At 35.4% G+C, this 24,053-nt stretch overlaps 1 protein-coding gene across 2 annotated transcripts in view; it reads right to left on the minus strand.

Moving 5' to 3' along the window:
- The window catches only part of ESF1 (ESF1 nucleolar pre-rRNA processing protein homolog), a 59,033-nt gene that overhangs the window by 18,653 nt on the left and 16,327 nt on the right, over positions 1–24,053 (minus strand). For both annotated transcript variants that reach the window (XM_079899096.1, XM_079899097.1), the window contains exon 9: positions 19,214–19,375. In XM_079899096.1, coding sequence (XP_079755222.1) covers positions 19,214–19,375 — 162 coding nt within the window. The remainder of the gene's footprint in view (positions 1–19,213; positions 19,376–24,053) is intronic.

Consider the following 24,053-nt stretch of genomic DNA (forward strand, 5'->3'; position numbering starts at 1 on the left):
CCTTAGGCACGAGTAGGTCTGGGGGCTATGTGCTCATGGTCATCAAATAGTTAATTTCTTCCATTTGGTGGGGGTTTTAACATCTGTAAAACAACTCAGGAAATGTGCATTATATACTGTTATCTGCGTACTTCAGAGAGGAGCTAAAGCAGAGGACATGGGGGAGGGGTCTGTCTTAGGAAGGCCCCATAGGGTCATGCTCAGTTACAGTAGGAAAAAGATACTGAGTCAAACTTCAGTCACCATTAGTTCAAGATACCATAGGTTGTTTCTGAGGGAACCAAAAGGTGATATAGATCTGTTTCAGGACAGGTGATTGGAAACAATTCTCCCTTTCTTGTTCTTTAAGCATTAGAAGTCATTTCTGAAGAGAAGGGCTACTTCATTATTTGTATCACATAAATTATGTATTATTTTTGTTTGGTACTTGATTATAATAATGTCTTTTTTTAGTTTAGAAGTTTCAACTGAATATGCCTTTTTTTCCAACTAGAACAAAGGCAGCTGAAGTCACCTTCTTTTGTATTGCATAATATTTAGCATAGTGCCAGACACATAGTAAGTACTTAATAAGCACTTAATTGATCTGTCTTGAAGGAGGAATTCTTATTTCAAGCCAACTGTTTGATCTTTCATGTTTGGAACATAGTCTCTCCAACAGAAAATGAATCAAAACTTTAGGATCTAAATAAATGGCCTTTATCCCAAAGTGGTTCATGCATTTTTTTTTTTTAGGACCTATGGCTCTAAATAATTCATGAAATATCCTTCTTGGGAAATATTTTTCTGGTATTTAGTTTGTTTACAACAATAAAGAAATAGTATCTTCAGTTAAATACAGTCTGTAATTTTTTGCCTGGCTCTCACTTAATACACCAAAATAGTAGAATGACAAACACATTGCAATGAATTAACACACCACCATGATAACTTAAAAATGCTTTGTTCTTGCTGTCATCATGAGGTCATTTAAATCTCCTGCCACGGATCACAGCTGTTTATGTTCTAAATTCTTAAAAATATGCCCATTCCAGAAGCTTCCTGGCATATGCACAAGAACATTCTTCAGACACTTTTAGCTTCATTTGAGAGCAGCCACTACGTGACTGAAAAACAACTTCATTATAAATGTCTAGTTTTGTGCGTTTGTTTTTTAACAATTTAAGCATATAGGCAAGGACTGCTGAATTAGTTAAAAATAACATCAATAACCCTACAAATAAGGGGTGAAAAATTCTTTTAAAACCAACCATGAGCACAGATGACTGAATTATAACAATAATAACTTAAGCGCAATTCATTCAGACTTATTTTGGCAGTTTGCATACACACAAAAATTCTTTTAAATATCCTTTCAAAATCCACTAAAGTAAGAATATACATTTCTTCTGAACTTGCTCATTTGAAATTTTGAAAAGTCTTCAAGGGACAGGACATGAATAACTTAAAATAACTCAACTAGGTACTATGGCTGGTTTTGTTTATAAAAACAAAATACATGTTTTAAGATTTCTGATATAGGCTGAAACTGGCACTTTTTTATGTATGTGAGAACTTAGGATCCATTGAGAATACTTACGAACACTTACGGCTCAGTCTTTATTTATGTATGTTGTATGTTTAAATGAGACCATGTTAACACTCAATCCCAAAAGTACCCTTTAAAATGTAACTACCTACCATCGCCAACTGAACTCCCAACTTGGAATTCACTCTGTGTGTAACTATGCCCTGAGGAACACTGACATCAAAGGCACCCTTTCAAACTAGTCAGTTTTCCCCAATGGTGTGGGGAGAGGGAAGGAGACATTTACTTATCCTTAAAGCATATCAGATAGCAAAACTATCAATCTTTGTAGTTTTTAAAGATGAAGATTTTAAGTGTTTCGAACTTGGTTCAAGATTTGTTTAGAACATTGTTCAGACTTTGGTTCATAATTCGAACTTCTGTAAATCCCTCTCTCCTAAACTCTTACAGTACCATATTCTTTTATTCTGCACTATTTATCACAGCTGCAATTTTATGTTTGTGTGATTATTTTTTTTAACTATTATTAATGGTTATCACCCTTACTAGGTTGCAGACTCCATGACAGTAGAGGCCACGGCTTGCTTTTTTTCCCCCACAAAGGTAACCCTATGGCTAGTGGAGGGCCAAGTACACAGCACATGCTGAATAAATGTCTGCTGAATGAATGGAAGTGCAACTGAAAGGATACATGAGTCAAATTTGTTCCCAACCTTACAGACAGGGAGCAACAGTTCATGAAATTAAAAAGTAAAATAACAACTAGCCTTGGGAATAACAGTAAATAGCAAAATTCAGAGCCAACAAATGCTCCTTGTATGTACTTAATATTGTTAGAATACCGTTATATCTACTATATGGAAACAATACAGACAGCTATAATAAATATAATAAGGATAAAAGGGTAGTATAGGTAAGCTACTCAGACTGGGAATGGCTTCTCATATAGCATTTAATTCTCTTTCTCCTAAAATGGTCAATGAGGTATTCATAGGAGACACTCTCAAAGTATGTACTAAATGAAGAAATGTTAATGCTTTTTGTTGTTGTTCTTTGTCTAAAAGCTGTTTCAGTGGGTAGCAACTGTTTTGTATTCGCCTTGAATTTGAGCTTATCATTCTCTAACCTCTTCTGAATCTCCTTTTACTCTCCTGTAGAATGATGTCTTCCATTTGCAAGTATATTCATCTTACTGTGAATCAACCTGTCCCTGCTTCTTAGAATCAAATGTTCTTAAAAAGCTGACTTCAAATACAAGACATTTGGGCTTCATTAGGGAGTTATTGTTTCCTGTATTTGTCTGTACCTTATTTGTATGTTTCCTTTGCCTTTCAAGTAGTTTGTGATCACAATGTACGTAATAGCAAGCTGTCCTTAATACTAAAGTAAAATTCTGGCCAAGTCTGATGAAACTATTCTGCTCTTTAATTTGTGGCAAAGAAGATCTATTGTTATTTTTTATACATAATGTTTATAGACAAGGCAGAAAAATGAAAACTTTAATGAATGGGTAAGACGTAAGGAAATGAAGGCAATTTTTTGGAATTTAGTCAAAATAAGAAAGCTCAAACAGAAATGTTATACTAGCTCAGAAGTAGGGAATTTTCGTTGGGGACATGCACTAATCTGCTCTGGTCTAGCATGGATCTTGGGTTTTAATGGGCTGTTAGCCAAGGAGGCAGGAGGCAAAGTTTGGAGCCCGATCATGATGGCAGGTCCCAGAGACCACTACCATGAAGCCAGGATCCTTTAGTAGATGCTGCTCCTCCTCCAACAATTTAGAAGGGATACATGCCTGTTTGGGCTTTGGCCATGGGCAGAACAAGGGAAGTAAAAACACATTTTCCCCCCAGAGAATTTATAACCACAAGTCCACAAATCCATGAGTTTGTGGCTAGAATTCACACTATTTGTGTGGCCCCAAACACCCTAATCCAAAAATTTGGTTTCAATAGGTCCAGGATTGGAAGTGCCCTTAGGTACCTGGCAAGTACTCTCTAAAAGAAGTATTTTTTTGACTCAGGCCTCTGAGAATTCCCATAGGTAAAGAAAGATCCAAGAACAATTAGATCACAATCAAAATTCAATATGAACCAGAGTAAGCTGAAAACCAAATAAGTCAGACCTATAAGGACTATAGATTTTGGAATTAACAGAAACAGAATATAAAATCAGCACATTTAAAAAAACAAAAGAAATTAAAAGATTATCAAAGGTATGAGACAGATTTGGGGAAGAAAAAAAAGTTCCAGAAATGAAAAACATAACTGAAATTATAAAGTCAACCAAGTTACACAGCAGAGGTAAAGAAAAGATTAATGAACTGAAAGACAGAACTGAAGAAATTACCCAGCATGCAGCACAGATTCAAAGGTATGGAAACTATGAGTTAGATACAGAATGAGAAGGTACCACACATATCAAATGGGATTCCCAGAAGGAGAAAATAGAGAAGATGAGGAACAGGTAATATTTTAAGAGAAAATGGATGAGAAGTTCTCAGAATTTTAAAATGAATGGAAAGTTACTAATCTTCAGGATTCTGGGTATCCAATTAATTCTACGCAAGAATAAAGGTACCAAGCAAAAAATTACCTACATATATCATAGTGAAACTCTAGAACACTGAAGTATTTTAAAAGCCAGGGATAAAAGACAGCACTGTGGAATAAGGCCAGCCCTTTCCTGACAGGGTTCAGAAGTGGGCCCCTGGGCCCTGGAATTAAGGAAGTGTATTCTTTAGTTACACAGGCTTCCTTACCTGTAAACTCACATCAATAGGGCTCAAGGGGAAGCCCTGAGTTCACAGTAAATTTGCCCCTCCCCAGAAAAGGATCAAGAGGTGACCAGCTCGGTGCATCCATGGCAACAGCAGATACCCTTCCCTCCCTAATCCTCAGCATTCAGCCTCACCACCAAAATCTTGAACCCAGCAGGAATAATCTCTCTGTGACTTTTATCCCTTATTCATCTTAGTCACCACCAAAAGCTCCTAATCATCAGGTTCCCCCTAATCTTCCATGTTCTAATCCTCAGAAGTTAACTATACATCCACTCTCTCTGTCACTATCTTCCACCCCCTTCAATTCTCTACCACTAAATTCCCTGGAATTCACAGTACATCATCAGTAAAAACTCAATTATTTTATCTCAACATTTTCTTCATCTTCTTGCTCTAACTGAAGCCTGGCTCTCCCCTGAAGATACTGCACAAGGCGGCAGCTTCAAGTGTTTGTTGGTGCTGCTGGTGGTGGTGGCAGCAGCGTTTGGTTTCTTCACAGAGCGCTCACACCAACTGGCCTAAGGGAGGGGGTGGGTGTGTGGGTCATTAGTGCTCTTTATCCAGTTCTAGGAAGTGTGTTACAGGTCCAGGGTTAGGCAGAGTAACTTACTGACCAATAAAACAGAGAACCAACCAATAGATCCACACAGTTTTGAAATATTGGTACTTGACAGAGGTGACATGTCTGATTACTGGGAGAAAGGAGAGATTATTCAATAAATGGAAGAGGATAAAAAACATCTGCCATGTAGAAGAAGTTGAAATTGGATTCCCACCTTATATCATACCAAAAAAAAAATAAAAATCAACTCCTGATGAATCAAGGACTTAAAAGCCAAAAATCAGTCCCAAATGATACAAACCCATCTCCCATCAATGTTAACAAAGTTACGAGCTTTAATGAGATATAGTTCATATACCATATAATTCACCCATTTAAAGAATAAAATTCAATGTTTTTTAGTACATTCACAGATATATGCAACCATCACCAGTCAATTTTAGAACATTTTCTTCTTCTCAAAAAGAAACCCTATCTCTCTCCCCTGCAGGACACTCTGACACCCCCCCCACCCTCCAACCACTAATCTATTTCTTGTCTCTATTGTCTGTTCTGCATATTTCATATAAAATATGTGGCATTTTGTGACTGGCTTCTTTCACTTAGCATAATATTTTCAAGGTTCATCCACTTTATAGCATATATCAGTACTTCATTCCTTTTTGTGCATCCAGACTTTTCAGAAATACTTATAAATTAGATGAAAATATACACAACGGAAAGCAAAGGAGTGAATACTGAAATCTGGATGATGGTTATTCTTAGTTATGGGGAAGCAGGAGAGATCAGATGGATAAATTTAAGTTGTTGCACAATTCTAGCTTTTATAGTGGGTTTACTTTTTACTAAAAATAAATAAATAAAAGAAGGTCATGCTGGACCAATGATGAAAGAGTGTCTTAATCCAGAGATTATAATGAATACACTTATGTGAACTAGAGGTACATAAGAATAAAAGGACAAGTTTAATAAACTTGACTATACCATTTTTGTTCTTCAAAAGACACTCTGAAGAGAGTAAAAAGGAAAGTCACAAACTAGGAAAAGCTATGTGCAAAATATATGGCTGATAAAAGACAAGCCCAAAATATAGGAAGAACTCCAAACAGAGGAAGAACTCCTATGAATCACTAAAACACAGACAAAGAACACTACATAAAAAATGGTCAAAAGACATGAACAGGTATTTCACAGATAAGAAAGCAGGAAAAAAATATTCTTTTCATTAGTAATTAGGCAAATGCCTGAGCGATCCTTTAAAAACGTAAGTTAGGTCATATCACTTCCATTTCCCACTGCATTTCAAGTAAAAGTTAAAGTCCATCAGAGGTCTACAAAACCCTTTGTGACTTGGGCACCTCTCTGCCCTCACCTTCTATTACTGTCCACTCCCTGGCTCATTCTGCCTCATTATTCCTGAACAAATCAGAAATGCTTTCCCCTCAGGGCTTTTTGCATTTATTGCTTCCTCTGCCTGAAATGTTCTTTCCCAGGATAACACACAGGATGCAATGTCTTTCCCATTAGCTCTTTGTACAAATGTCATTTTCTCAATGAAGTCTTCCCCTACTGTCCTTTTTAAATGGCTACCCCCTCCCACCCATGAACTTCCTGTTCCCCATCCAGGTTTTATCCTTTTGTTTCTATAGCCCTTAATCATCATCTGATAATTTTACCTATTTATTTGTTTACCAATTCTCTTCATCCCCTCTCCCCCAATGTATACACACTAAAATGTAAGACCCCACAAAGGCCTGGATCTTTGTCTGTTTTGTTCAGTGCTATCAGAGAAGAGTCTGGCACACAGCGCAGGAACTCAACAAATATTTGAGAGTAATACACAAATTGAAACCATAATGAGATACCATTACTTACATACTCAATTGGCAAAAAATCACCTGACAATATAAATTAATGGTGAGGATAAAGAGCTATGGGAACTCACACTACTGGTTAGAGTAAAATGGTACAAGCACCTGGGAAAACAATTTGGCATGACCTAGTTAAGGTAATTGTGAGCATGCTGTACAACCAAGAAATTCTACACATATCCAAGGAATTCAATATATACCTAGGTGACAAGTCCAAGAATATTCACAAAGACATTGTTTATAATAGCAAAACACCACAATAACCGGCAATAGAACAAATATACTATGATATATCTATAATGGAATTCTATGTAACAGTGAAAATTAACGGACCATGTCTTCACATATGGATTATGAATAACTCTCAAAAACAGAACGTTAACAGCAAAAAGCAACTGACAGAAGAATACACAGAGGATGCTTTTATAAACTTCAAAATTAACAAAACTAAATATAGGCTGTTTAGGGATACATGCATAGGTGGTAAAACTATTGTATAGAAAAGGGGGATGATTAATATGGAATGCAGTTTCATAGTTTATTCCGATAGAGAAAGGAAGAGGGTGTAAGAGAGGAGTCTCACAGGCGACCGCATATGTTGGTAATGTTCTTTCTTAAGCTGGGTGCACAGGTGTTCATTTTATTCTTTTCCTTTAAACTGTATACATACATAGTGTTTACTTTTGTATCTAGGCTCTACTTTCCCACAATAAAGTTGTTTAAAAAAAAAAAGGGTAGTAAATGTTCAGTCTTTGACAACTGTGTGCTAAACTAGGTTTCACTGCCTTTAGTCATTTAATCCCCATCAGAACAGTAGGTACCTAAACTCAGATTTTCTGACACAAGCCCTCTATGCTCTTTCCATGATCACAGTAAACTACTAATGCTATCCCAAACTTCATTGTAAGACAGTCCCGATCTATACACTGTTTTTGGAAAATCCACCTGTAAATTGATGGCTTGAAACTTAGGAGTGTCTAATTGTTTTCCTCCCTGGGAGAGGTTCTGACTACAGAAGCTATTAACATAAGGGCATTTTGAGGCTGCAGTACAACCGAAATGTCATTTCTAAATTAATTAAACAAAAAAAATCTTTCTTTAATAAAAATGAAAAGAAATGAAAAGCACTTCAACCTCCCTAGCATTTCAATATTTAACGACCTCTTAAGCTATATTTTTCTTGCTGCAATCTAAGTATTTTCTTCCACATATACTGGGCTGAGTTTATATAAGTAAACTGTAATTCTGACTACTGCTAAAAAGACTTCCCAAATAACTATTAGGAAAGCAGTGTCTTCCCAACCTTTTTCCTATTATGACAGATATAAAAAATAATGCTTGCACAGCACACTGGAGTAAATGGAGGAGGCTACCAGAGAAGGAAACGAAGCTGGGGGCTCTGGTTGGTCTAAAGGCTAAAGGGATCAATACCTGGGGAAATCTGTAATCCACAGGTGGTATGCTAGTTGGGGATCTCTGAAGTAGAGTACCATTTAAGGTTTACTCCTTTTCTAGTATTTGTAATTAACTCAGAGTTTATTTCATTGGCAGTGTCCTCCACTGCAACATTGAAAAGTTACAGAATGAGAATTAATAGAGAATGAAAGTAACACTGAAAATTAGGACTTCAATATATCCATGGCTTGTTTTATAAGCTAGCACTGTTTCTATTCTTAGGGATTCTCTGTTGACAGAAATCTACGAAAGTAATCTATGATGGGTCAAGCATTCTTTGGGTCCAAAAAGATATCAGAATCTTGGAATACCAACTAACAACACGTATGCCTAGAAGCCTGCAGTGTTCAACAGCAAATACGCAAAGGCTTCTGTTGGCTTTTTTTTTTTTAAGACCTTCAGAGCAGCTTATTAATCAGAAGACAGGCTTCTTAGACATTGTCACACGTGTGATCCTGGCCGTAGACCAAACTGTTCCCATACCCTGAGAAGTCTGCTTCTGGTTCGAAATTATGAATCCAAATAAATTACTTAAAAAAATTTTTAAATCTCTCTATGTTTCCACAGAAAGAAGCAGCAATGGAAACCTAAAATGAAATATGATTTATGACAATCTAAGGTGACAATGCTTAGGAAAAGCTTGGTGAAGTCCAAGGCAGACAGATATCCCTAATTTATGCAAGCCAATTCTTACGCCTTCAAAATGCATGCTTCAATTTACCACTGACGCGTATCATTCCAAACACCAAGGGAACCCGCCCCAGTCAAATTATTGGCACTCATCTTTTGACATACATAGGATCAGATTTTCAAGTTTATGCCAAATAATTTTACAGATAAAAGTTTTCCATGTCACTGAATGAGTAGATTGAGCTAAGGCTATCTCTTGATAGCTCATTTGATGAGAACTATCCCCCACCCTCAATGAAGATTATCATGAGAGTGGGGAAACTACTTGTACACTCTCTTCCCCTAGTAGATTACATCAGGCAAACAGTGTCACTGTGTATTGAAAATAATACAGAGCCCCTCCCACACGATACCTGCAGATTCAACCTGCTTAGCTACCAGTTCAATCCACAATATTTTTACCAGCTTTACCTTGGACCTCAAAGTTTTAAATTATCATTGCATTATAGTCAGTGAGCAGTTGTCTACAATGGTCTAACCAAAAGGGCACTGAGAAAGGCTGGCAAATCTTTCAGAGCGCAGGAACATGGCATATGGTCCCAAAGTGGGATTAAGTTTTATATCAAACCAAGGATCTATAGAAAGTACTTATGCCTTTTCCTTTATGTGGCTTCAAACCCTGAGCCAACTGTAGAAACTAGATTTGATTTTATCAGCATTTCTGAGGAGGCTTCATAAATTAAAAAGTAAGAAGCTCCTTAGTTAGCACCATGAATTAACAGAACTGTTTCAAGATAAATGATAAGAGGCATGAAGATGTTCTACCCATAGGAATTTATCACTAAGAAAATTCAATATAAGATTATGTCCTCCATAATAGCAAAACATTAGAAAGAGCCTAAAACATAAATTAGATACACAATGGAATGTGATGCAGGCATTATGATTAAAAGATTATTTAGAAACATGTAAAAATAAGTATGAGAAATGAAACAAAAAAGGTGAATGCAAAATGGGAGTATAATCAACTACATGTGCCTGTAGAAGATAATGGATAAAAATGAATGTGTAATAGCTAAAACATGGAAGCAACTCAAGTGTCCATCAATGGATGAATTGGATAAGCAAAATGCGGCATATATACATATATATACACACATACATACCATGGAATATTACTCAGCCTTAAGAAGGATGCTACAACACAGATGAACCTTGAGGACATTCTGCTAACTGAAATAAGTCAGTGACAAAAAGACAAATACTGTATGTATGATTCCATTTATATGAGATACTTAGAGTAGGCAAAAGCAGAGAGACAGAAAGTAGAATGGTGGTTGCCAGGGGCTGGGGGAGGGGCAATGAAGACTTGTTTAATGGATTTAGAGATTCAGTTTTATAAAGATGAAAATGCATACGGAGATGGATGGTTGTGATGGCTGCACAATAGTATGACTGTTCTTAATACCACTGCACTACACACTTGAACATAGTTAAGATGGTAAAGTTTATGTTATGTATATTTTATCACAAAAAAATTGGGAAAAAAACCAAATGTATTAAAGTAGTATAAGGTTATATGACTTTTCAATCTTAGAAAAAAAAGAACAGCAGTAATGAAACTGCTGAAAGTAGTCTGAGTGAATTCTGTCAAAATAACACATGGAACATGTGTGTGAAAAATGACAGTGTGCTAGCCAGGCAGTCAATATATAGAATGATGACGTGGGACAACCTCAAATAGAATAGGCAAAAGCTCTGCTTAAAGACCAAAGAATTCACAACTTCAAACAAATCACCATAGCTGTGGGCTGCGGGAAAACAATACATGAAACACACTCTCTGGTCTTGAACCGATTTTGGGCAGATTGTAAATCTAACGCAAAGTCAAAAAAAGTACTACTGTCTGGAAATAGTAGCTACAGATGCAAACAGTACAACTGACATGACACACAGGCAGAGAGGGAAAGGACCACATTAAGAGAATCAGCCTAGATGCTGGCAACCAGAAGCACTTATTGATTTATGTATTTAATTGGGATCCTAAAACAGCAGACCAATTAACCTAAAACTTCAAAAGGTATGGGAATTTTTAGCACTTTCTGAAACTACTACTATTATAAAAATATCTTCAGTTCTGCTTTAGATCTTTTTTTTAAAAAACTTCTTGGAAAACTTAAAAAAATTAAATCTTAATACTAACAGAGAAAATTATTGTTAAAATAATCCAGTAACTTCTGAGAAATTTACTGGCAACTCTATGGAGAAAATGTGCTAGCTACCACTGTTTTTAGATAATCCTAGCTGCTTCTCATTTTTATTACACATTCCACAAATTATTTAATTTTTCTTTTTTGGGAGGCGGCACAGTAAAAGTTTCAGCTTATTACCGTACAAGGCCCTTATAGTCAACCTGTTAACTGGAAGATTTAAGGAAGGAATGGACACCTAAGTTTTAAAATTCAAGCTATGTATTAGCTGTGTACAAGTTATGATAGTGCACTGCAAACTGGTTTCCTCCCCATCACCAAAACATGAAGCAAACTGCAAATTCTTTTTAGCTTATTTTAGTTTTCCATTTAATGCTCTCCTCTACACTGAACTCAAAATTTTAAACATCTGGTTATTTTAAAAGTTCTGACCAAAAAACAGTTTTGCGACTATATTTCAAATAATGGATACACTGGCAATAAATGGAAGTAAGAGATATAGCCAAAAGTAAATAGTGAACAGGTTTTGAGATGTCTGAAAATTAAAATGTTTGAAACCGGGCTGCCTAGCAAAATGAATGCCCAACTGATTCAAAACATTTTATTTCTAAATAAAGAATGAATAACACAATAGCCACAGATACAGGTCATTAATGTCTCTGTGTTTAAGCTTCCCATTGGGTCACTGAATAGAGAAACGGAGATGGAATAAAGATGGGGAAAAAGGAAGTACAAAGGATAAAGATCAGATACCAGAATCAAACAGAACTACAGCTGTGAAGCGTGGAGGAAAGAGTAAGTAGAGGGAGGAGGAGCTGCGACCCCACCTCTCGCCTCCGTGAGTGTGGGAGTCAAGAAAGACTCCTCTTGCAGGGTGAGACAGCAAGGAGTCCTTCCTTCTTCTTTGCCTTCCATGTCTCCTTCAAAAGACTAAGAATCCCACAGCTCTGGGTGTTTCCGACAAGATCTGCCCAGACACTGACAGTCTCACCACTAGTACAGCTTTAAGAGGTCAGTATTCATCTCATTATATCCTTTATCTCTATTTAATTCTGTCATCACAAGAAGTCCACAACTTCCAAATCATCCCTTCTCCTAAAAATATGCTGAATATTCCCATTCCCACCCTTCCCCAAAAAGAACATTTCTACACCTTAGTCCATCATAATCAGTCATTAATAGTTATTAACAAAATCCTCTTTATTCATTCCCTTGCTAATTTGAGTCTCACTGAAACCTGGTTCTTCTCTGAGGACACTGTTTCTCCTGCAGCTCTTCTAGGTGGTGAATTTTTTTCTCCCACAGTCTGTCCATCTTGCTACTCACTGCCAACTCCAGTCCACTGGCTGGTCTTCCTCCTAAAGTCCCCAACTTTTAGTAACATGTTATCAGACTACACCACCTACTCCCCCGTTACTGCAGAGATCTAATGACTATAGTCACACCCCTCACTTCTTGAACAGCTAAGCTTTGGCTCACTGCCACTCTCTCCAATTCTAGCCCTGTCATAATTCTTGGTGATTCCAATGTCCACACAGATGACTGTTCCAACATCCTGTGCCTCACAGTTCACTGACTATTATTCCATACTCCCTGTAATCTCAGAAACTCCCCCCATAACTAGAACTGTCATTACCCAAACTGCAAACACACCATAATCTTAATTTCAAGTACCCTACTCCTCAACCACTAGCTCCAATCCTTCCATTTTATTCTCTCTAGTACCCCAAGGCTAACAATTCTTTTGTCTCACAGGGACCTACAGTCCATCAATCCTCTGACCTTTCCCCCATCCGTCACCCCAATATACCCTCATTTCCCTCCTAACCCAACATAGATACTACGGTCCATCATTACAATCGCCCCCTCCCCACCTCATCCCTACTATCAGCTGGTGACTTTACTTCCCATTTCACTAGAAAAATATAAGCAAATAGAAGTGTACCACAAGCTCCCACCACCATTTCTACTCATTACTCTCTGTGACCATATTCCTTCCCTTCTCTCCTGTTACAATGGATGAAATGTCCATGCACATCTACCAAAGGCCAATTCCTCCACTCGAGCAAAAACATTCCAACTCCTTTTGCCTACTTTAGAATGTAGTTCTCTGCATCATTTTTTCCTGTCTGTGGATCACTCCCAGAAGTAATATAGCATGCTGTTATTTCCCTCTCATATTAAAGAAAAATGCTCTCTTGATCTCACTTTCCCTTCCAGTTTCTAGAGGGAGTTCTACTAGCATAAGTTAGAATGCTAACTACCAAATGTAGAAGAAATGACAGAAACAGAAAATCAATATTCTGCAACTAACAATATAATAACTGATTCAAGCAAGGATCTATAAATCTATAAAAATCTATAACATCACCAAGTAAAATGTTGGGGAACAGGATATTCACACACTGCACAAATTACCTATCAGTTACAAAAGAAAAAGTGGAGCTTTATGATGGAAAAATCAGTAGGACACCACCTTAACTGAGTGAGCAAAGTTAACAGCACAAAAAATGGGACAAACTGACATTATGTGCCTCCTGATGTGAAGCAATGGGAAGTATACAACATCATTCATGGAAAATTCTTGCCAAAAACTTTTCAGCTGAATTGTGAGGAAACAATCAGACAAATCCATATTGTGGGTATTCTATAAGTCAACTACTGTAGACACTTTAAAAATGACTAGTCCTGGATTAGGAAAAAACACTGTAAAGAATATTACTGGAATGAGTGAGAAATTTGACTACTATTTTAACGATATTAAATTCCCTTATTGTGATAATAGTGTCATGCTTATGTAGAAGAATGTCTTTGTGTTTGGAAGTTACATGTCGAAGTATTTTTTTAAGGATGAAGTGTGATGATGCCTGCAACTTCCTAATCGTCAAATATTTTAGAAAAAGGAGTTGTCTCTCCTAACTGTCTCCAATTCCACACTCCTCATTCTCTCCTAACCCCATTAAGCTCATCCTCCCCATTCTACCAAAACTCTTCAATGGTCTCTACATTGCTAAATCCCATGGTTTTTCTTAGTCTGTATTTTACTGACCCATCTTCTCACTGAAATGCATTCTTCACTTGGGCACCTGGATACCCCACAACCCTGAATTTCCTCCTTTGCTTCAGGTAGCTTCTTCCCAGCTGGATGGTCCCTGCTCAACTCTCCTCAACCTCTAAATGCTGGAGTACTCCAAGTGATCAATTTTTGAACCTCTTTTCTTTTCTACCTACAATCACTCCATTGGTGTTCTTTACTTACAGAGATCTGTACAATGAAGATTCTCAAATTTATATCTCCGGTCTTGACCTCTTCCCTGAACTTTAAACTGGATATCCAACTATCTCCTTGGCATGTCTATTTCAATATATAACAGGCACCTTACATGTGACGAAGAGAATTTCTGAAGTTCCCCTGAAAACCTGTCCAACCCACAATCTTTATTATCTCAGGATTATTACAATAGCCTCTTGACTGATCTCCCCAATTTTGTCCCTCCCTGCCACTTTAATCTACTCTCAAGTAGAGCAGCCAGATTGGTCCTGTTAAAAATAAGTCAGCTCCTCTTTTTATTGTATCTATGGGATGATGGATGCTAACTAAACTTATGGCAGTAATCATTTTACAATATATGTAAGTCAAACTATTATGCTGTACACCTTAATCGTATACAGTAACATATGTCAATGATATGTCAAATAAAACTGGAAAAATACCAAGTCAGATCTTATTGCTCCTCAGCTTAAATACTCCAATGGTTTCTCATCTCACTCAGAGATGTTCAAGCCCTTAAAATGGTCTGCAAGACCCTCATGATCTGGCCCCATTAACTCTCTGACATCATCCATTATTCTCTCCTTCACTCACTCACTGTGGTCACACTGTTCTCTGTGCTGCTCCTCAAACACACTAGATAAGCCACAGCTTCAAGGCCACTCACTTGCTAACCCCTCTGCTCGCACAATCTCCTCTGCATGGCTCACCCCCGACCTCCACTTCCTTTAGTCTCTGCTCAAATATCTTTCTTACTAAAGACTTATCTGTCTCCCCTTAACCAGAAATATAAGCTTTATGAGGTCAAGGATTTGTATGTTTTGCTCACATGGTGTCTAGAATGGTTCTTGGCATATGCTCAATATTTGAAGGAAAGTTCAGGCACTGCAGGATGATGAGTAGAAAAAAGACCAGACATCCTTTTCACCTGTGTCTATTAATCAGGAGATAACTAAGAAAAAGAGGACTTTTATCATATCTAATTTCCTTTAAGATTATAGACAAAGAAACATGTCATTATCTGTTCATATGCTGGATGAAATTTCAAAGATTAAAATACACGGCTTGCAGTATCTACAACAAAAAATTATTATCACATAAATTATTAGGGGAGGTTATTTAATATATGAGATAAAACTCATTATGCTTTATTTATATGTATATTACAAATTCCCTAATGAAGCACATTCATCGATAAAGTCTCAATATGCTAATTACATGTGTTACTTTCTCTACTCATCAAAATGAGTCAGGCAGGATACCTTATTAGCAACACATTGAGATGGGCAATGTTACTCCACATCAAAACAATGAATTACAACGTTCCTTAAAAATCTTAAAATTCAACATTTTTAATCATTTATAATCTCAATTAATAACGCTGTATTATCACACCTCCATGAGAAACTAAAACATCAAGAGAAAGAGTAGTTCACTCCAGTTGTTACACCCATGTACCTGTTATCTGCCTCCCTTAACACTTACCCTCGAAGAATTAAACTCCTAATGTTACTACACTGTATAATCCAACGTGAAAAGATAGGAAGTTTAAACAGTCTAAACTAAAATTTCTTTCAAGCCACGCCAAGTGCAGCAACTGTTAGTGATTATTAAGAGTACTTATTTTTCTGCAGTTTAATATTTTGGAAATTCAAGCCACAGAAAAACTGATGCATGATATACTATAATCTCATACTGACCCTCTGTGGTTTTCTGAAGTATAACATCAAAAAAGTCCTGCGGTTCAGGGTAATTGTTACTGGGAACATACATTTCTTAAGACAAATTCAACAAAATACACGTATGACATGAATAGTACTGTGTAGCTTACAAAGTACTCTATAATATCTCAAATTAAGCAAGAAAGGTATTATTAGTCCCACTTTCCAAATAAGTAAACTGAGATCCTGAAAGAGTAGTTCATTTTTCTCACTTAACATGTCTAGTATGTAAAAGACCCTTTACATTTGCATACACAAAGAAAACGTATGCACGCACTTGTGTGCACGTCCATACCAAAGATTCACAGGGTAATAATACCCCATACGGGGCCTTCAAAAATACTATGGTTAAAGACTTTAAAAAATGCATTATATAGCAAAATATCAACTTTCCTTCATTCATCTAAGAGTAAAAATTACATAGCGAATGTTGATGATAATTCCATGAAACTGGCACTTTCATCATTGCTGAAGGCATTAAAAACCGGTACAACCCTTTTGGAAAGCAATTTGGCAGTAATCTCAAGACACAAAAAGTGTCCGTGTCCTTTCCTAGTAATTCCATTTCTGGGAAGCTAGCCTACGAAAATAATTTAAAATATGGAAAAAGCTATAGATTATTTATAACATTCTAGATGTTTGGCATCTGAGATTTTAAATTTGAGGCTTGGACACTGGTAGTTTTAACAGCTTGTGAGAGAACCACAGGTTGATCCATAGCATATGTAAAGCGGCTATGTGAGTGAGGAAGTCATGTTACTAACTGATGAGTGAGCCTGACTGCCAGCATTAGCTTCTCCTTGTGGTCTCTACAAGTTCTCACATGCACAGACGTTTCTAAAATGGGGTGGGTGGGTGGGAATAAGCATCTTTGTTAAAAAATTGTTTTTATAAGTAAAAGGCCCTAAAATAGCAAGCCTATTACTTGGCTGGTGATAAAAGTGAAGAGATCTAAGGAAGTACTGATATTTGTGGGTTTGGGAATGGTAACAGCCTTAGATCAAATTTCTTTTCAATGCCATGGGCCTATTGTAATGAAAGATCAGAAACATGACTAAATATTCAACAATAGAAAAATGATAAATTAAACCACAATCTACCTAATCACTCAGTGGCTGAATAAGGGTAATGGAATTACAGATGCTAATTTTTCATTTTACATTTTCAAAATATTTTATATGACATTAATATCACATCCACAAATAGCAAAGTCAAGATAAAAATGTACTGCTAAATATAAAAGGGAACAGTTACTAATTCATCACATGAGATCAGCATTACCCTGATACCAAAAGCTAATTAAGGACATTTCAAGAAACGAAAACTATAGACAAATATTCCTCATTAACACAGGTTCAAAAATCTTTTATGAAACATTACTAAACTGAGTCCAGGAATATAAAAAAAGTACAATGAACCATGACTAAGTGAGGTTTATCCTAGGAAAACTGTACTGCTTAAATCTTCCTATGTATCACTTTTTGGTATTTGCACTGCATAACTGTACTAATAAAGACAAAGGTTAGATCTGGCCCACTCAATATAGCTCTAAAATATTTAATATAAAACTCTGCAATCAACTTTATTTTAAATCTTCTTTCTCAAATAGTCACCTGAATACCTCAATTTAAAATATGTTCATTTAAAATATCTTCATTCAATAAGCTCATTCTAAGATTAGAATTAAGCTACAATTACAACATACTTGACTAAAAGACAAAATTCAACATTTCTTGGAATCATAAATCCAAGGACCTCATATAAAAAAATTTCTTCACACATCTCTGAGTGGTATGGTTGTATTGCCTTATTGTGAGACTTACTGACAAAGGACACTCAACTCCTTAAAGCAGCCTCTGTGCTCTTCTGATGAACAATCCTAATGATATAGAGAATTCCTCTTTACCTTACACTGAAATCTACTTTCCTTCAACTTTTATCCACTGGTAAAAGCACTGACTTCTGAGGTAGTATGTGAGATTAAGTCTCTGTTTACATACTCAGCCTCCAAGTACTTGAAAATTACTATTAAGTCACTTTTTAGACTTTTCCTCTCCAAGCTAAATTAATTGAGTTCTCTCAACCACTGTTCATAGGATAACACTACTAAACTTCATTTTTTCTTACCACCACTTCCTGCAAAAGCCAAACATTTAAAACAAATGGGTTATAACATAGCACCATGTTCCTATAGAAATAGGCAGAAGATATGTGTATATCCTAATAAATTTACTGCAAGAGTCAATCAATCCTCAAATATCAAAATATCCTAGTTTCCACCCCCTCAAATAAAAACAACCTAACAGATATTTTACTCTCAGTGCAAAAACATACTAGTGTAAGAAACAGAAGTAACTGAATATAGAACAGTTAATGCAATGGTGCTATAAGTAGCATTTTTTCATCTAGAGACGAATTGAGGCTAAAAGAATTGAATCCTTGTCAAAAATTATACCTACCTTTAAAAGATATACATATATGTAAAAAGCAGTAATTTGCAAAAAAAACCCCACATTATTTGCAAAGGTACATGCTGATTTGCCCAGGATGGTTAAGAAAAAATGCATATGCTAGAAAACAACCCTCCTTTATCCTAGCTTTTTCTTTGTTTAGCTTTGACATGGTTTTAATGTTATTGTACTAGTATTGGGTTATTGAACTCTTCAAGGCAGTTATAAAAACCACTTACGATGCTATACTTCTTTGTTCAAAAATACTCAAACATTGCACAACTGAGATGGAAAACTATGTATTACATATTTTGTGTTAGTGAAACCTCACTAATTAAAGTCTAGTAGCAGTTACTGGAGAAAAGTCCACTTATTAATAACATATTTTGAAAAAAAGTTTAATGACTTTAGAATACATGGTGCCTGGATTCAAATTTCTATAACCTGGGAATACTGGAATCAAACCTAGGAAAGGTCTACTTTTATAAATGGATAATTTGTAGTTAGTAAACTAAAGAGACAAAGAATAAGCCACAGGAGTAGAAAACGCTGGTGCTAAAGTGAATTAAATCATGCATGCAGATATCATGTTATCTTCCTCACCAAAACACTCCTTGAAAATGTGATTTTTTTAAAGTTTATGTTTCCAAAGAGTTGATCTTCGTTTCTTTTATATCCAACATCCCCAAACGAAGGAAAACAAGTGAACATTTAGTTAGTATCTAATTCTTACCTGGAACCCACTTAATTTCCATTTCCATATCATTTTCTTTGCCTTTCTTTTCTTTTTCTTGAATAACTTGCAAGAGCTGCCTATATTTAGCAATTTGTTCTTCATCATCCTTCTGGCTTCTTTTTGTTTTCTCACCTTCTTCTACACTGACTCCATCATCACCTAACAAAAAAATCAATTTCATTTAATACACAGAAATAATTTACTTCTAACTTCAGTGTTTAATCTCAGTCACTGCAGCACCCTTCTAAACAATGTCAGATACACTATAACAATAGAATATCAAAATCAGACTTATATTTCTTAATACAAAATGAGTTAAATGACTTAGGTCTTGTTTATGATAAAAATCAGTTGCAATATAAGTTAGCATGGTCACAATATTACACTTGGGAATCTCTTTTTATTAAAATTCATATTTCAAAATAATCCTGTAGTCATGTAACATCCTTAGACTTTTCCGCCCTGCAAGCAAGATAGCAGGGATGGCACTTTTTTCCTCTTTATGTCTCCCACCATCCAACAGTGTGGCTTTAAAATGTATGGTCAATAAAAGGAGCCTGAATAGTGTTGAGATGCATCTGATAAATGGATTTAGCCATTCATGCTGATGATACAGATAAAGGAAGTTGCCTGTAATCCAAAACAAAGAATAATGAGTCCTTTCCATTTGATAGTGAGCAAGCATGCTTACTCTCAGGATCTCATTAATACATTAAGAATAAAAATGAATAAATTAGAAGTTTGTGCAATTAATTGCCTCATGTGGAAAATATTCACGTTTACATTTCCTAATTTCATAAAAATAATTATAATACAACGGAACAGTATAAAATTCATGGGCAAAAAATACGAAAGAAAACTAATACGTGAAAAGTTTGTTTGCTCTATATTTCCACTGTAATTCTCCAAGTCAAAAACATAAATTAAGAACCTGGGTTTTAATGCAAAACATACTTACTGAATTGACTAAATGTCCCCAGTATAGGAAAATTTAGAAGTAGCATACAGAAGACCCTCCCTTCTATGAGCTACGGCTAACTGGTCACTAAATATGTCTGACATTATTAAGCATTCAGCTGTGAAACATCAACGTTAACAGACTGTCCTTACATTTTCAAAAAGGTGATGTGAAAGAAATTGGTTAAGTAAATGTTTTTATAGTTTTTTTCTCTAAATGAATAAAAAATAGTCCACGACATTCTTTCCATCCTATCACACTTTTACATTTTCACTCAAACAGCTGAAATTCATTTTTTTCCTGTTTGTGCTTTGTGCCACAATAATAATGTTGGATGGAATTCTGTCATGTATCCCGTAATTCAATGGATAAAACATCAGGAACACATTAACAAAATGGCAATGTATTTCTTTCTATTAAATGCTTACTTCTGAAAATATAATTAGAAGCAAGCTCCTTCCAGGTTGAAATTTTAGTGGTAAGTCTCTGATGGCCTACTTTAAATTGATTTTTTTCCAGTACTAAAATTTTACTTTCTGAATCTCTAAAATGTGGGTTAACTCATGGAAGTCTGTTTTTTCCCAATTCAAGGACAAAACTTTGTGAAAGTCTTAATAATATAAAAGGAGAAAAAAATTAACTGTAAATGTAAGAAACCCTGGTATAATCTCTTATAAACTACAACAGGAACATATAGTAACTCTAAGGCATTCAAATATACTAAATGTATCTATCAGAGGTACTAAACTATAGATTAAAATGACTTTGCAATCAATTAAAATACTGAAGAAAAATAAAAATGCATGCTTTAAAAAAGTTAATTAGTATATTTCAAACAAAAAGCCATTAATCCTTAAAGTTTTAGAAGTAAAGACATATGACATGAGGTAGTATGCTAAGACTTTACATACATTATCTCAATTTTTCCAACTATGAGCAGGTACTATTATGATCCTCATTTCATACCTTTGGAAAGAAAAGGCTTGAGGGCTAAGAAAACCTAACCTAAGTAACTTCACTATGTGGTGAAGTCAGGAATTGAATCAGCAAAGCCCAAGACCTTAACAAGAATATATTGACAAATTAATGGTTATCTTCCCATAATATTTACTGCCCTAATGTATTCAATAATGTCATTTCAAAATCTAGTTAAGTTCTCCCAAAGCAAACAAAGAAAACCTATTTGAAAAACTTGTATTCAATCCTCTTAAGAATACACGGAATGGTATTTTTTCCTTTATCTTAGAGCTGCTACTAAAGAAAAACTATCCAGAATTTTCAGAAAAGTGTTAAATGACCATATAGTATATAAATAAAAGAAAATGTAGATAAATTAGTGTATCTATGGGGGTAAAAAATGTAAAGGCTATTTGAGAAAGACTCAGCTGTTCTGTATACACTAAAAATAACATGGTCACTCAACTGTTTGGAATGCCAAAGAAATTAACAAGCAACAGCCATCAAGGCCTTAAATATGAAGGCTTTTGTGTCCATATAACTACCACTGCAAATCATATACTTTTTCAAAGATTATTAGATACCTAAGAAATTATGTGGTTTTATTAATATGAGATTTCTGAACAAAGAAACTGGAATGATTAAACATGATTCTCCATTCAATGCGTAAACAGAGTTCAAGAGTAATACTTTATGAAAAACTTAGATCAGTGAAGCAATATCTTCAATAGCCTAAAATCATAGGATCTTAAGAAAGTTAAGGTTTAATGGTCCTATGATAATACTAAAGAAGCATTTTAGGATTTATTTAATTTCACATTTACAAAATTGTAAATTATAAAAACAATATATATGCAAAAGAAAACCCAAAAGGACAGGTATGAAAAATGTCAGGCTATAAATAAAAGTAAGAATATTCACTCCTGCTAATTTAAAATACCTTATGTTTAACTTTTATGGTTCATTTGCTGTCAGCACATAATTCTATCTTACTCATAATTGTGCATGGTTGAGAATTCATCTAATAAACAAAAATGAAAGTGTGAAGATATCTGGGAGAGAGTATCAACCAAAAACTAATAAGAAATTACAATCAAGCAACCAAATTTCCAAACAGAGCCAGATCCAATATAAGGGAAAAGGGGTTTTTTGGCCCTATTTTAAAAAAATGAGCTATTTTAAGCAAACAACATATATAATTTAAAAATACACCATCGATCATTTTAATCGTCAAAAAAATTTTTAGATAAAGATATAGACAATCTGAGAACTTCTGCTTCCATTAATGGGAAGCTAGGTACACTTCAGACCAACCATTTTACTGAGGACATCAAGCTGGATGAAGTGTTTAAAAAAATCTTTTTAAAAGATTCAGAGGGATTTAAAAAAGAAAAAAGAAAACTTCAAAGAACTGACAAATTAGTGAAGAATTACCAAGTCAAAATCAAGAAGATGGTGATCAGAGAGATGACCCCAGTGTTCAAGACCTATTTGCCCTGAGTGCATGTACTGATCTACCAAAGAAACAGCTGTGAGACTAACCTATAGTTCTGGCAGCCTGACAGGCTAAGAAGACAAAAGTTAAAGAACCAGCTAGTACCCCCACATTTGGGTCCCACAGTAGGGACCCAAAAGGATATACTCCAGGGCAAGGATCAACCAGAAGTAAACTAGCTCTCACACAGACCTGCATTGCCCACTAGGTCCAGGGAACCTCAAGTCTTAAAATTTGGAGTGATGTGGTTCCAGAATGACCAGAGTAAATGAAAGTCCTCTCTGATGAGACACTCTCACCTCAAATATCAAACCGGCACAAAAAGTTAACCAGGCATACAAGTGAACAGGAGAAGTATCTTGTAAAGTAACAGAAATCAACTCCAAAAGATTTGAAATAAATACTGAAATTATCAGACATACACTACAAAAACATGTTTCCTCTGTTTACAGAAATAAAAGAAGGCACTGAAAATAACTGCAATGAGTAAAAAACGTTAAAAAGTTGATATTGCTGACCTGAAAAATAGTCAAACTGGACTTTTACAAGTAAAAAAATATAATAATCAAAATTAACTCAATGAACAGTCCATCAGCAGATTCAACACTGCTGAAAAGAGAATTAGTGGACTGGAAGATAGCTAAGAAAAAATATTCAGAAAGCAACATAGAAATACAATAGATAAAAAATACAGGAGAGAAACAACATGGAAGTTACAGTGAAACGATCTAACATATATTTAATTGGAGTCCCAGAGGAGAGGGGAGAAGAAACACCTGAACAGATAATGGCTGAGAATATTCCAAAACTGATTGAAAGATACCACGCCACAAATGCAAGAAACCCAACCAACCCCAAGCACAATAAATTAAAAAAATCTATTCTTAGTTCATATTAAAACTGCAGAAAAACAAAAAGGAAGAGAAAACTTTAAAAGCAGTCAATGAATAAAATCCAGGCAACCTTCAAAAGACTGAAAAAAGTAGACCGACGGCTGACTTCTTAAAAACAACAATGAAGCCAGAAGCCAGCAGGATATTATCCTCAATGTGGAGACAGGAGGACTGTCCACCTAGAATTTTTTTACCAGTGAAGATATCTTCACAAATAAGGCAAAAAAGGAAATTTTTAGAGTAAACTAAAATTCAAGAGCTTGACACCAGTAGATACTACTGGAAATTATCAAAGATATACTTAGGGCAGAAGGAAAATGATCCCAGACAGAAGTATGAGATTTAGAAAAGAATAAGGAGCAAAAGTAGTATGGAAAATGTGGGTAAATTTAAACAAAAGAGTAATATTAATGTCCTATGGGACTTAAGAATTACAATATACAGAATAGCATGAAAGTTGTTTTAAGATTCCTTGTATTCTCTAGGAGGATAAAAATATTAATTAGCATTAAACTTTAATAAGGACACAAGTCA

This window comes from Stenella coeruleoalba (genome assembly GCF_951394435.1).
Source record: "Stenella coeruleoalba genome assembly, chromosome: 15".
NCBI classification, from domain to species: Eukaryota; Metazoa; Chordata; class Mammalia; order Artiodactyla; family Delphinidae; genus Stenella; species Stenella coeruleoalba.